General features: G+C 38.5%; 1 protein-coding gene across 1 annotated transcript in view; it reads right to left on the bottom strand.

Annotated features, from left to right (window-relative positions):
- Positions 1-12,585, bottom strand: part of LOC306851610 (centrosomal protein of 89 kDa-like) — a 104,021-nt gene extending 91,436 nt beyond the window's left edge. Inside the window, 7 exon segments of the mRNA XM_079387995.1 lie at positions 8,278-8,335; positions 9,130-9,164; positions 9,697-9,772; positions 10,072-10,258; positions 11,630-11,785; positions 11,988-12,094; positions 12,304-12,585. Of these exon segments, the coding sequence (XP_079244121.1) occupies positions 8,278-8,335; positions 9,130-9,164; positions 9,697-9,772; positions 10,072-10,258; positions 11,630-11,785; positions 11,988-12,094; positions 12,304-12,396 (712 nt within the window). The 5' untranslated portion in view covers positions 12,397-12,585.
- Between the last annotated feature and the right edge of the window lie 1,142 nt (positions 12,586-13,727).

Below are 13,727 nucleotides of genomic sequence, written 5' to 3'. Positions count from 1 at the left end.
CTGCTTCAATGCGGCGTGGCATGGAGGCAATCAGCCTGTGGCACTGCTGAGGTGTTATGGAGGCCCAGGATGCTTCGATAGCGGCCTTAAGCTCATCCAGAGTGTTGGGTCTTGCGTCTCTCAACTTTCTCTTCACAATATCCCACAGATTCTCTATGGGGTTCAGGTCAGGAGAGTTGGCAGGCCAATTGAGCACAGTAATACCATGGTCAGTAAACCATTTACCAGTGGTTTTGGCACTGTGAGCAGGTGCCAGGTCGTGCTGAAAAATGAAATCTTCATCTCCATAAAGCTTTTCAGCAGATGGAAGCATGAAGTGCTCCAAAATCTCCTGATAGCTAGCTGCATTGACCCTGCCCTTGATAAAACACAGTGGACCAACACCAGCATCACTGACTGTGGGTACTTGACACTGGACTTCAGGCATTTTGGCATTTCCCTCTCCCCAGTCTTCCTCCAGACTCTGGCACCTTGATTTCCGAATGACATGCAAAATTTGCTTTCATCCGAAAAAAGTACTTTGGACCACTGAGCAACAGTCCAGTGCTGCTTCTCTGTAGCCCAGGTCAGGCGCTTCTGCCGCTGTTTCTGGTTCAAAAGTGGCTTGACCTGGGGAATGCGGCACCTGTAGCCCATTTCCTGCACACGCCTGTACACGGTGGCTCTGGATGTTTCTACTCCAGACTCAGTCCACTGCTTCCGCAGGTCCCCCAAGGTCTGGAATCGGTCCTTCTCCACAATCTTCCTCAGGGTCCGGTCACCTCTTCTCGTTGTGCTGCGTTTTCTGCCACACTTTTTCCTTCCCACAGACTTCCCACTGAGGTGCCTTGATACAGCACTCTGGGAACAGCCTATTCGTTCAGAAATTTCTTTCTGTGTCTTACCCTCTTGCTTGAGGGTGTCAATGATGGCCTTCTGGACAGCAGTCAGGTCGGCAGTCTTACCCATGATTGCGGTTTTGAGTAATGAACCAGGCTGGGAGTTTTTAAAAGCCTCAGGAATCTTTTGCAGGTGTTTAGAGTTAATTAGTTGATTCAGATGATTAGGTTAATAGCTCGTTTAGAGAACCTTTTCATGATATGCTAATTTTTTGAGATAGGAATTTTGGGTTTTCATGAGCTGTATGCCAAAATCATCAATATTAAAACAATAAAAGGCTTGAACTACTTCAGTTGTGTTGTAATGAATCTAAAATATATGAAAGTCTAATGTTTATCAGTACATTACAGAAAATAATTAACTTTATCACAATATGCTAATTTTTTGAGAAGGACCTGTACAAAGCAAAATACAAAACAGCCTAACTTATACAGTAGTAGCCTATAACAAACATATTAATTTATTCAGTTTATTTATGGAAAAATTGCGATGCAGCCTCATATGATTACTTTAGAACTTTAAAAAGGCAACGGTTTAATTTAAATGAGCACAGATGAGAAGAAAAGCGGAGCGAGTTAAAGTGAAGACGCGCTGAATGACGCACATTCGCCACTAGAGGGCGCTGCCGTTACCCCGGTAACCCAGTAAACAAATCAGCTGGCTACTTTCCTAAAACTGTGTAAATAATGTTTCACACTCAGTCATTTAGATATTTATATTCGCTTTAGTCTTCACAATAGCATCACATAATTCTTACTTAAAGACTTAATGAGCTATTTATTTTCAAACATTGTTTCTAACCTAAAACATGGCCCATCCACTGATCTATAATAGAGAACAGTGGGCCTATCTATATATCAACGACTGATTCGTTATTATTGTTCAGTAACACAAGTTCCATTAGTTAACATGAAAAAAACAATGACTGCATTTATTAATAATGCTATCTTAATTTCAACTTTTAATAATACATTATAAAATCAAAAGTTGTCTTAATATAATTCAATGGAGCTAACATTAACTAATATAGTTGTATTTTTTATTAATCAACATTAACAAAGAATATTAACTACTGCAACAATTAGCTATTGCACATTTTTAGTTAATGTTAACCTGCTTTAACTAATGTTAACAAACGGACCTTACTTACCTATTGTTCTTTCGTTCATTTGAACAATCTTTTGCACTCTAATCTTGAAACACTTGTTTACTTTATATTTTTATGTATTTTTTATAAAAGTCTTTTAGTAAATTATCTTTAATAAATTTATTTAACCTGTTAGGAGGACAAGACTTTTTTTTCACTTAGAAATTATATATTGTGTTTTAAAAACAAAAACATATACCGTGACAAAAGCTTCAATGATTATTGTGAAAATTTTATACCAACACAGTTTAATAGGATTATAACTAATTACATAATTAGCCTATTAAATAGTGTCTGAAGTAAAATTATTTAAAAACCTTGTGTACTTTCTGTATTCTGATCAATTAAATAATGGTGCTTGTAAATGTCTCTTTGGGGGGAATCTCCTCAACTACCACCAGTGTGCAGCATCCACCTGGATGATGCGACGGCAGCCATATTGCGCCAGAACGCCCACCACACACCATCTTATTGGTGGAGAGGAGACAGTGATGAAACCAATCAGTGTATGGGGATGATTAGGAGGCCATGATGGACAGAGGCCAATGGGCGAATTTGACCAGGATGCCGAAGTCACACCTCTACTCTTTTTCAAAGGACATCCTGGGATTTTTAATGACCACAGAGAGTCAGGACCTCGGTTTAACTTCTCATCTGAAGGACGGTGCTTTTTACAGTATAGTGTCCCCATCACTCTACTGGGGCATTAGGACCCACACAGACTGCAGGGTGAGCACCCCCTGCTGGCCTCACTAACACCTCTTCCAGCAGCATCCTAGTTTTCTCAGGAGGTCTCCCATCCAACTACTGACCAGGCTCAGCCCTGCTTAGCTTCAGTGGAGAACCAGTCTTGGGCTACAGGGAGACATGGCTGCTGAATGTCTCTTTAATAAGGTCAAAGCTGTCTTAGTAAACTCCTTTCATGAAGACAGCGTGCGTCTATTATTTTCAGGGATCTTCTATTATTTGACAATGTCTATAAACCTTCCAGTACTCCAGTTTACTTCAACATCTCCTTATACCATTAATCTTTCACATCCATCCTCATAAACTGGGTTTCCAAAGTTACTAATTAACTTGCGGACAAAAGTTGCACAAAACATTTCCATCCGAGTCAAAGAGAACAAAATCGTCACTTCCTGATAAACTGGCACTAAATATCACTCAGAAAAGTGGGAGAAGCCATTGAATATAATAATTTTATATATAAATATATAATAAATGACTTGTACGCAGTCGCGTAACAGTTCTTGGAGGCAATACTACAGAAATACTTTCATGACAGATTTTTCTCGGGCATTTCAGAATGACCATAACAACATTTCAAATCCTGTGCAACAAGATCGGTCTGCTGGTTAGTCAGGTTATGCACAAAGTCACATGTCTTTCTTGATGCGCATGGAGGAATTTATTCGACAAATGCGTTTCCATCTCCCATTATTCACATTAATCCTTTTTCGCAAAGACAAAAACCACCTCAAGCGATGTGATTGGCGTTTCCATCACTCGTTTCTGATGTGATACCCTAAAAATGCACATTAAACAGCTTTATTATATCAGTTGCTTCTCCCTCACATTTACTCTCATACCTTTCATTTGTCTGATTACCCTTGTTTCACACACCTTCCGCTCTCCCATCCACAGACAGCTTCAGTGAAATCCTCTATGGCTTCTCACCTACTTCAGTCGCTTCCTCAGACTACTTCTGTTGTCACCTCTAAAAGCTATAACCTTCCCCCCAAACACTAGCCACTTAAAGGTGGGGTAAGTGATTTCTGGTAGCCAATGCTGATATTTGAAATCGCCAAAACAAACACACCCCTACCCCAAAAGGGTCTCGCCCCTATTTTGATAGCTCCACCCCACACATACGCAACCCAGGCAACGATTAGTTCTGTGAAATAAAGCAAAACTCATTATAATCATTGATGCTGTCCACACTGGATGCCGCGCTGCAACACAACAAATCCCCGACAGTAACTGCTGCCGTGTTCTATTTATGACGCATTGATACAAATTTCAAATGATTTTCAACGGTCGCTTTGTCACGTCCAGTTTACACAGACTTTAGCTGTTGCGGTGCGGTGCAGCGCAACACAACAACTGTTGCGCCCGTTGTAGACACGGCGTAAGCCTTCTTTTGTTCCGCTTTTCCTCTTTTGTTTTTTATCCGCCATCTCTATCATTCTGTAATCGCTTGGCTAATGTCCGTCATGTGCACTGAGTGCTCTCTCCTCTGCATCATGAGTAGACACTAGGGCTGTGCAATTAATCGCATGCGATTCTCATGCGCATCTCGTCAGTAAAGCCGGTTCCCTGATTGGCTGTAAATCTCCATCACCTGTTTTCAAATGGAGAAGCAGTTAATACACAGAGCCATAGTTCACTGACAAGCTACGCTATATCGAGTTCATAATCGAATGCGATTCATCTGCAATAATGAACGCGATATCGCGTAGCTTGTCAGTGAACTATGGCTCTGTGTATTAACTGCTGCTCCATTTGAAAACAGGTGATGGAGATTTACAGCCAATCACGAATTAATTGCACAGCCCTAGTAGGCACGCCCCTTACTACTGATTGGGTACAAGTTTGTTTTCCTACTCGGGCCCCACTCAGTTTTCTAAAGCGTTTTTGAAAAAATAAATACCCCACCTTTAAACCTGTTGTGGAGTACTTTGCCTCTGAACTCTCATGCTCCACTTCAAGTCCTTGGAAATCAGAAAACCACCACAAAATGCATGGATCAGGGAAGAAGTGGAAGAAAACATACAATGCGCAGAGACTACTATCATTCCACAATTAACATATGCAAATCCATCCCAAACAAATCATTTTCCATCCCTCCGGGCCTCCGCTAACCACTTTTCACCCTCTTCCATCCTCTCTGACTGCTGAAGGCTTCATAACCTACTATGAATGATCTACAGATGTTGACTACTTTGTCAATCAGCTAGCTTAGCTGACCTTTTCACAGACCACTTCTCCATTAAGGAATTCATTCAAACATGAACATTTTTTTAATAAAATCACCCTCACGCAGCTAAAGCCCAGTTTCTTTCATTTAGCACAAAAGCAGAAATTTGGAAAAAAAATATATATGTACAGGTCATTTTATGCATGCAATTTTTAATTAATGGGGTCTAATGCTTTCAAGGATGAATCTTCAGAAAGGATACAAAAGCACCCTAAAGTATCATAATAACATGGGTTTTTAGTAACAATTTAGATTTGAGTACTGTTTTCCAAGTCTTCTGTAGTCTTACTTGTCAACTCTGTGTGACTGTTGTTATTCACAAAAAATTACTCTAGCTCTCCTTGGCACATTTATTAGAGAAGTTGTGATAATCAGTCTGCAAATTAATCTAAATTAGTAGTTTTGTTGTGTTTTCAATAATTTGCTTGATCTGGTTCACAAAAGTGATCTGAACTGGAAGGATTCATTCACAAATCATACTGGTCCAGCCATGAAAAAAAATGGCATTCTTTTACAGTTACACAAAGTAAAGTCATAACGACATGGGGGGACTTTTTTATTTCTTAACTAAACAGTATGTCAGGGAACTGTCGTGTGTGTGTCATGTGTTCCTGCCTCTTGTGCCCATATTTGGTTTGTTTCCTGTCCTTGTTAAGCGTAATCATTAGTTAATTCTTGTCTAGCCGTGTTCGTCTCGTTATCTATGATTTACCTGTGTATATTAGTCCTGTCTGTTCAGTTAAACTGCGTCTGGTCTACTCGTTATCCCCGGTGTTGGATGTCTGTGTCTTACCCTGCCTTGCCTTGTCTTGTCTTGTCTTGATGTCAGTAAAGTATGTTATTTGAGTTTATATCCTCGTCTGCGTGTTCCTGGTTCCTCCCTCGTGTGTGCACAGTGACCCTATCCTGTACATTATTAAGATCTCCCTGAAGGTGGGAATTATAAGACAGACTGCAGTAAATACTATATTACATCATGTCAAACATCCTTTCTGAAGACATTTTGCTTGACTCTCACAAGGCTTAAAATTGAATACGGATCTGAAAAGTCCACATTGTGACTCCTAGTGAAGCTGTATCATCCTTGCTTCTAATCTAGATTTAATTCTCCTTGATCTGTCTGTGCCTTTGGCCTCTATTACAAACACAGACAAGATTGTGTCTGCGCTTCTGACATCTCAGCCCTGGATCAGACCTCAAGGTCATCCTCACCTCTTCCTCCAGAAAAGTTCTTCCTTCACTGGAAATCTCTGTTGCTGTTAAAGGTGACCCAGCCATTTTCTGATGGTGCATAAAAAGCTTGGCAGTTGTCCATTGATCACTTTGCAGCAACTGCTCAGACCTGCTGTTTCATGCTCTATTTCCGAGGGTAAATCCATCCTGCAATCCTCTTCCACTACACTAACACTAGTCTGCTTGTATCTGCCATTTGACCTTGAGTGCAACTAAACACTGCTAATTCCAATAAATGAATATAATGAAACATGACATTTATTAGTAATTTACTGTAACAATACAATAAATACAATCCACAATACATGAAAAAAAAGTGTATTGCATGCAACACACAAATATATTGGGTATTGAATACAATGTATTGTGAAATAATGAAACATGAAAAGTAACATTAAAGGAATAGTTCACCTGCGTTTGGTCCCCATTGACTTGCATAGTTTTTTTTGTTTTTTTTCCATACTATGGAAGTCAATGGGGAACAGCAACTGAAGGTGAACTATCCCTTCAACACCCACAAGTCATGTACTTCCTTCTTTTTCTGACAATTAAAAAACAACATTCGGCAATGTATAAAAAAGGCTCAAACTTGTCCATATAATGGCAGTGAATAGCAAACAGTAAAAGTGCCATATATTCCAAGTGTTCTGGAGGTGTACGATAGGGTTTGAAGAAAAACTAAAATTACATGTATACTGTGTGGTATCTGTGGTTTGTGTAGTGTTTTTACTAATGTTGATGTATCAAAACCTGTGTGCTTTTCCTTAGCAATCCAGAGTAAACTGTGGCACTAATACGGTCTCCTGAATGCGCAGTCGTGCACAGCAGACCAATGGCCAAGGTCAGGATTTTCTTTAAATAATATAAATAAATAACACTTGTAAAACATGACCCGAGTCACATGGGATCATTCTGTGATCACAAGTAAACCATGCCCTTAAGTGTACAAACAGTGTACACTTTGTTGTCCCATAATGCCACATGACAAGAAGAGCCATCAGATTTGAAAAGTTTACATTTTAAATTCAGGAAGCTTCTAAGTCTGAGCGTTATCAGCACCACAAAACGTGTTCCACATGGTTAAAATAAATTCCACTTGTTTAAAAACACTTGATTTTTGAGTAAATTGTTTTTAGTATTAGAACACCATAGGTCAACGCACGAACGAATCAAATGCCTACATGACACATGTAGCATGCCTGGTAAAGTGTGCACACTACACACCTTCAGAATGTTCATCATTTTTATTGCGTATTCTTTTTCGGCCAAAAGCAAGAGTTCCATTAACTGGCTTACAAAACAAATCATTCTCTGCTTACACAAGACAAATATTGGCGTATCTTGCATTTGGCTGTGTAATGCACAGTTGATGTCTTTCAATGCTAATGATCATGTTGCCAACACAGCACACAGCATATACTGACTACATTAATTTTTTTAAATAACTAATAGCAATTTCCTCTTTAACAACTTCTTTAGGAGTAAGTTTAAAAACTCTTTACTGTCACCACTATGTTAACAATAAAAATAAACAAAATCGCTGCAGTGGAGGAAGAGGAGAAGCAGGGAATATATCAAGAGAAATGTCAAGGTAATTCCAGTCTCTGTTCTCATAGTCATTATGGTTATAGCCTCATCTCTCTCATATCTCATTGCTGACAACAATAAGCTCGTGAGAAGAGCCGAATGAGAAGACGTTTGTTAAACTGGCAGAGGCTTTATTCAGTTTTTTTTCTTCTTCAGGAAACTTCAATGAGCCTCTCACAAATGTATCACACTGTAACTACTTCATTTGTCGCCAGTCTGTTGAAAGCCGTGCCTGAATAAATTTAGCATCAATTAGGTTTTCACATTGTCCTTAATTTTCTCTCTGTCGAAATGAAACAGAAATTATGCTTTTCTTTCAAAGCCTTGAGGATTCCTAAAAAGGAGGCACGTTTCACACTGACTGACAAGATTTTTTTGAAATTAGCACAGGTGACATTGCACATGTGGAGTTCAGCTTTTGTGATGGATAATGTATGGCAGACAGGGGAAGTACCTGGAGATGCCATGCTCCCACAAGAGCCCGATCTTGATTGTCGTAGCGCTGATGACTGCTATGGAGACAGAGGGAAGTTAACTGATTAAAGGGTTCTTACTGCAGAATATCAAAGACCACAGACTAAAACAGACTGAAGGCAGAAAGCATTACTAAGTATATCTAATAGTGAAAAGTTCACTGTACTTGCTCATTAGAGGCAGTTCAACTCTACTAATAAGCAATTTTCCTCATTAAGAGATGAGATTACAGATCCTATGGTAAAGGTCTCAAAGCCCCTACAGGAATGGTAGCATTCAGATCTGACAACACGGAGACAGCAGGGGGCTGGTCAGTGCGCATATGCGTACGTGTATCTGCATATTAACCGAGCAAAGGTTCACATGGCCTAATTGGGGTGTGTGTGTGTGTGTGTGTGTGTGTGAGAATGTATAGATGTATTAGCTGTCATATAAGAGAGCCACATACTGAATAGTAAATCAGAATGGTTATGATAGTCTTTTTGTCAGAAATAGCTGAGTTTATGAATAAACTCTCTGTCATGTTCCCACCCAGTCTAAACACCTTCCCACTGTCTCTTTCATCTTGTATGATTTTCATTCATATTCCTTCACTGATAACAACCTTTGTGCCCTTTAACCTCAGCCTTTCATGCCAGTGTAATTTTCCCCGTCTTTAGAGAATTTGTTGAGCCTTGGGGCAGAATGACCTTTAGTCCAGAGTCAGACCAATCCACAACATAATTGATGTTCCTACAGCGGCGTTAAAAACATTTGCTTTGAACCCTGAATTAACTTAATCAAAATAATGACTCCAGGTTCTCAGTTGATGTGAAGAGAGAGGTTCTCTTACCGTTTTAGCTGCTTCTTCTTGAACCACAATTTCCTCTGAAATACAAAATTGTATTAATTAATTATAGCCATCAAGCTGCAAAATTACCAGGGCTCTCAAAGTCAATAAAATTGTTATGAGAGTAAGTGAGATGTAAAACATTAATATTTAAAACTGAATATGCACTGTACACTGTTCAAAGGTTTGAGGTCAGCAAGATTTTCATTAGGAAATAGAAATGAATACTTTAATTCAGCAAAGATGTATTTAATTTATCAAATGTGACAGTATGAATGAATACTCAAAGGACTCCTGAAAAAATGAATATGGATTCATCGGAGCATCAAATCAGCATTTTAGATTGATTTCTTAAGTATCATGTGACACCGAAGACTGAAGTAATGGGTGCTAAAAATTCAGCTTTTCCATCACAGGGATAAATAACATTTTAAAATGTTTTAAAAGAGAAAGCAGAATATCAATCATTTCAATATTACTATTTTGTTGCATTTTTTATCAAATAAAAGCAGCTTTGTTGAGCATAAAAGACTTCAAATATAAATATATTTTAACATTGTTACTTCTAACCTTCAGTCTGTAGGGGAGACACAATATCAAATGCAGAGTCTTCAGTCTCTTCATCAACGTCTGAATCGGTCTCGCCCTGACAGAGAGATTCATTCAGCCAGTCAACACACACACATATATATATATATAATATACTATAATGAGCATAAATGCATGGCAGGGGTGGTTAAATGGCACAAGCTATCAGAAAACTATTGAATCTGTTTTTAATTATTTATGATTTTTATGATCTCAGACTAGGTTTCAAACTTAGAGGAAGGATTTGAATGAATCAGAAGCTCCACCTCATGGTGAATATTAGTAAATGCATCAAATGCTTAACAGGACAAAGCACTCCACACACAGACCCAACCAAACAAACATACACGACCGTACCTTCCTGTGTTTTAATGGCATGGTGTAAACAACATTTATGTCATCAGCTCTTCTCTGTCTCTCAAGGGACTGATATATATGATCTTCATCTCCCTCCATCTCATCACTGTCATCACTTTCGTCATAATCAGAATGTCCTGGGGAAGGCACAGGGGGTCTTCCTGTCACAGAATCTGGCCAGGTGTCTCTAAGGAGAGAGAGCAAATACATTATTTTACATGTCTCACTTAAGAGAGCGAAGACAAACTTAAATTGCGTAAAATATGATGACCAGCTATTGCTGTTTAAACCACTATCTGTAACACATCCTATCAAGGAGAGGCAATCAGACCTAAGACTAAATGTGTAAGTAAACTACTTTGCCTCCTGCTGAACCAACAATGCCTATACACTTACAATCAATGCAACCTGCTGTGTTACCCTGATTAGAAGTCATTCTGGTGTAATAATAAAGATTGTGCTCTCAGACTCACTTAAAGGATTAGTTTGTGTTATTATAATGTTCTCTCCTCCATGAAACACAAAAGGATTACAGAAGACTAAACTAGTTGCTTTCAAACTTCAAAAATGATAATAAAGAAGTATCATAAAAGTAGTCCATATAACTTATTCAATATATTTCAAGTCATCTGAAGTTATACGATAACTTTGTGTTACAGTCAGAACGACATTTAACCGATCAGTTCATTGAAAAGATCTGACTACTTCCCCCGGTTTCACAGACAAGGCTTAAGCCTAGTCCTAGACTAAAATATAAGTCTGAGCTGTTTCAACTGAAAGAAACTTGCAATGACTGATCTTAAAATATTTCAGTGCCTTTGGTTTGTCTCAAGATGCACACCAGTAATGTTTTTTCCTAAGCACATTTATAAAAAATTACTTAAATGTCCTAATTAAACTATGGCCTAATCCTGGCTTAGTCTAAGCCTTGTCTGTGAAACCGGGCCCTTATCTCATAAACACCGCCAGATTTAAAATAACGAGTTAATAACTTATATTGGTCTGTTCTTCACAAGCTATCGTATGCCTTCAGAAGATTTGGAATATAGAACAAGTCTTTTACAACAACTTGATGTTGCTTTTTCACCATTTCTGAGTCTTCTTTCACTTTCATACATTGAAAAGGGCACCAGTGTTCATTTTACAAATGACAAATTTTACACTAACATAATTCTGATCACAACATATAATCATTGCTGTTAATCATGTTCACCAAGAAAATTTAATAAAATTTTAATTTCTAGGTGAACTATTCGTCTAAAAAATTCAAAGAGGGCCGGTTTATTTAGGTCAAGGTTTCCCAGACTGTGGTTTGTGAGGGAACGGCAACGGTATGTGATTAATTAAACAAATTAAATGCTAAAAATGTCAAAGTAAAATTCATAAGTTTAAATAAAAGCAATCAGGATAAAACGCTTACAAAAATAAATAAATATTTGTTTACCGCCATGTCATGTGATCATGTTTAAGTAAATACTTTATGTCAAAGGGGGCCCACCCACAAAATAAAAGGTTATGGATCCCTGAACAAGGTCAATGAAACAGTGCACTATAATACCTGGTATAAAGTGCTGTGGCAGCATAGGGCTCAAAACCAGTTTGGCTGTCGGCATGTGAACAATCACTCTCAGAGTAAGATCTTTGGCGTGGAGGAGGAATGGCAACAGTACGGCCCGTCAGGGAGGAAGATAATATGGCAGCAGCCAAGGCAGACCTGTGACAGTTAAAAGAGAGATTACAAGGTCCACAGATAAATAAAAAGTGTAAAGATATTGAAACAGCTACGTTGTAAGTTAGTTGTATAAAAACATTATGGCAAATGATGAGTGAGATTCTCAAGATCATAAATGCACTGAGAGATGATGGAGGAGAACAAAAGTGATATGAATGGATAGGGATATGGTGTGGGAGTGTACCTGGGTCTCTCTGGAGAGGGGTTGGGGCTTCGTGGGGGAGGAGTGCGGGGAACAGCAGGTCTGGGGGCAATGGTGGCAGCAGGGATCAAGCCATGAGCTATATTCCGCTAAACAACCACAACAACACACAGGATTACATTTACGACACAACTAAATCACAGGATACACATGGCAAAGCAATCCAGTGCCACTGCTAAGAAAATAAAATCCTGAGTCTGAATGAATGTGTCTTTTAATAGGTTGCTTAGTAACACAGCAGCTAAATTAGTTCACCACAGTAACTTATATTGTTATATTTACGCGATAAAAGACTTACAAATTCTTTCTTCTCTCTTCTGCTAAAGCTGAAGATGAATTTGGATGACATGGTCCTCGGCAAACTTCCTCGTTTTGGTGAGAGATTTGACATTCATTAGGATTTATGAGAACCGCGGTCAGGACTGCTCATTTCAGAACTATCGTGCGGCAAAGCTATGTTTCAAGAGAGAAACTGACAGCGTTTATAGGTTATTTTTAAAAAAAAAGACATTATTTGTCACCGAAATCTTCAACTCAACTTCACGTAACTAGACGCTTTCCATGAAAACCCTTGAAATATAACAGCTCTTCCTATTGGTTCGCTTGTGCAGCTCAACCAATCAGCGTCGCCGTTTAATCCTCCTAGCAACGGAGACAGGCCGCATCTGAGTGCGGCAGCTCTCCAGCAGAGGGACGTCTCGTCCACTCAAAAAGTCAAGTACACGTGGAAAAACAAGGTGCCTGAGAAAATAAAGAAGGACGTTTTAGATGTCATTGCATTGCTGATTTCTGTTTTCTATGGGTCATTTTATGTCGTTTTCAGTAAAAAATCAAATGTGTACTGAGACTAGCAGGCTTTATGACATTAAGAATCTCAAAGTAGCCTAAAACGTGATCTTTCACCTTCATGTTGTGCAGTTTTAAACAGCCTAGTGTTAAACAGAGTTTTGTTGTTGATGTAGTTGTAATTTATGAACCAGTTTGATCCAAAAATATTTGACTTCTTCACATTTAACCCCTCAAACAAACAGTTATCTATGGGGCCCTTGGATGTAATTTTCACCAAAAACACAAAAAGTACCAAAACCACTAAACTGGTTTCCTAAACAGTTCTGCAACAAATTGTTTTGCAGGGGTGAATGGATTTGTTGTGACAGATGTCCCTCACTGACTGATCCAATCATAACAGATGCTTGTGAAATACACAAAACCTCAAATTCTTGCTCCAAGATGTATTGCACACCATTCATTATAGAAGAATACTATATGTTATGTTACAATATTGTCAAATGCTACAATTGATCAAAATTAATCAGAAACAGGGCACACCTTTTTTCAAGAATTGTGCCCCACATTTCTTTTTACTCCCTGTAACATTATTACTACTGTTGCTATTATTATTTATCTTGCACAAACACACCAGACATGCACTGAAAGCAGTAAAGAGGTCAGCATCACATCTAGTAGAGGTTTAACAGTTATTAATCCTATTGTGTACTAACTGTGGAGTCAGCCCTGCTGGAGTGAAACCTTCTACTTAGTGTCTAATCTTCAAATGACATAGTATTGATACAAATACTTGCATAATGCTGTCCATTTTATCCATTATTATTACTAATATTACAAATATATAGGCCTATATATACGCATTATATATTTGATGTAGTAGCATTTATTTCAATAATATGTATCAGCTTCTAACATTTGTTAGTGGGTTGAATG

This window comes from Barbus barbus, assembly GCF_936440315.1.
Source record: "Barbus barbus genome assembly, chromosome: 1".
Lineage (NCBI taxonomy): Eukaryota > Metazoa > Chordata > Actinopteri > Cypriniformes > Cyprinidae > Barbus > Barbus barbus.
The sequence above is the reverse complement of the archived record's forward strand: the minus strand, read 5'-3'. Positions and strand labels throughout refer to the sequence as shown.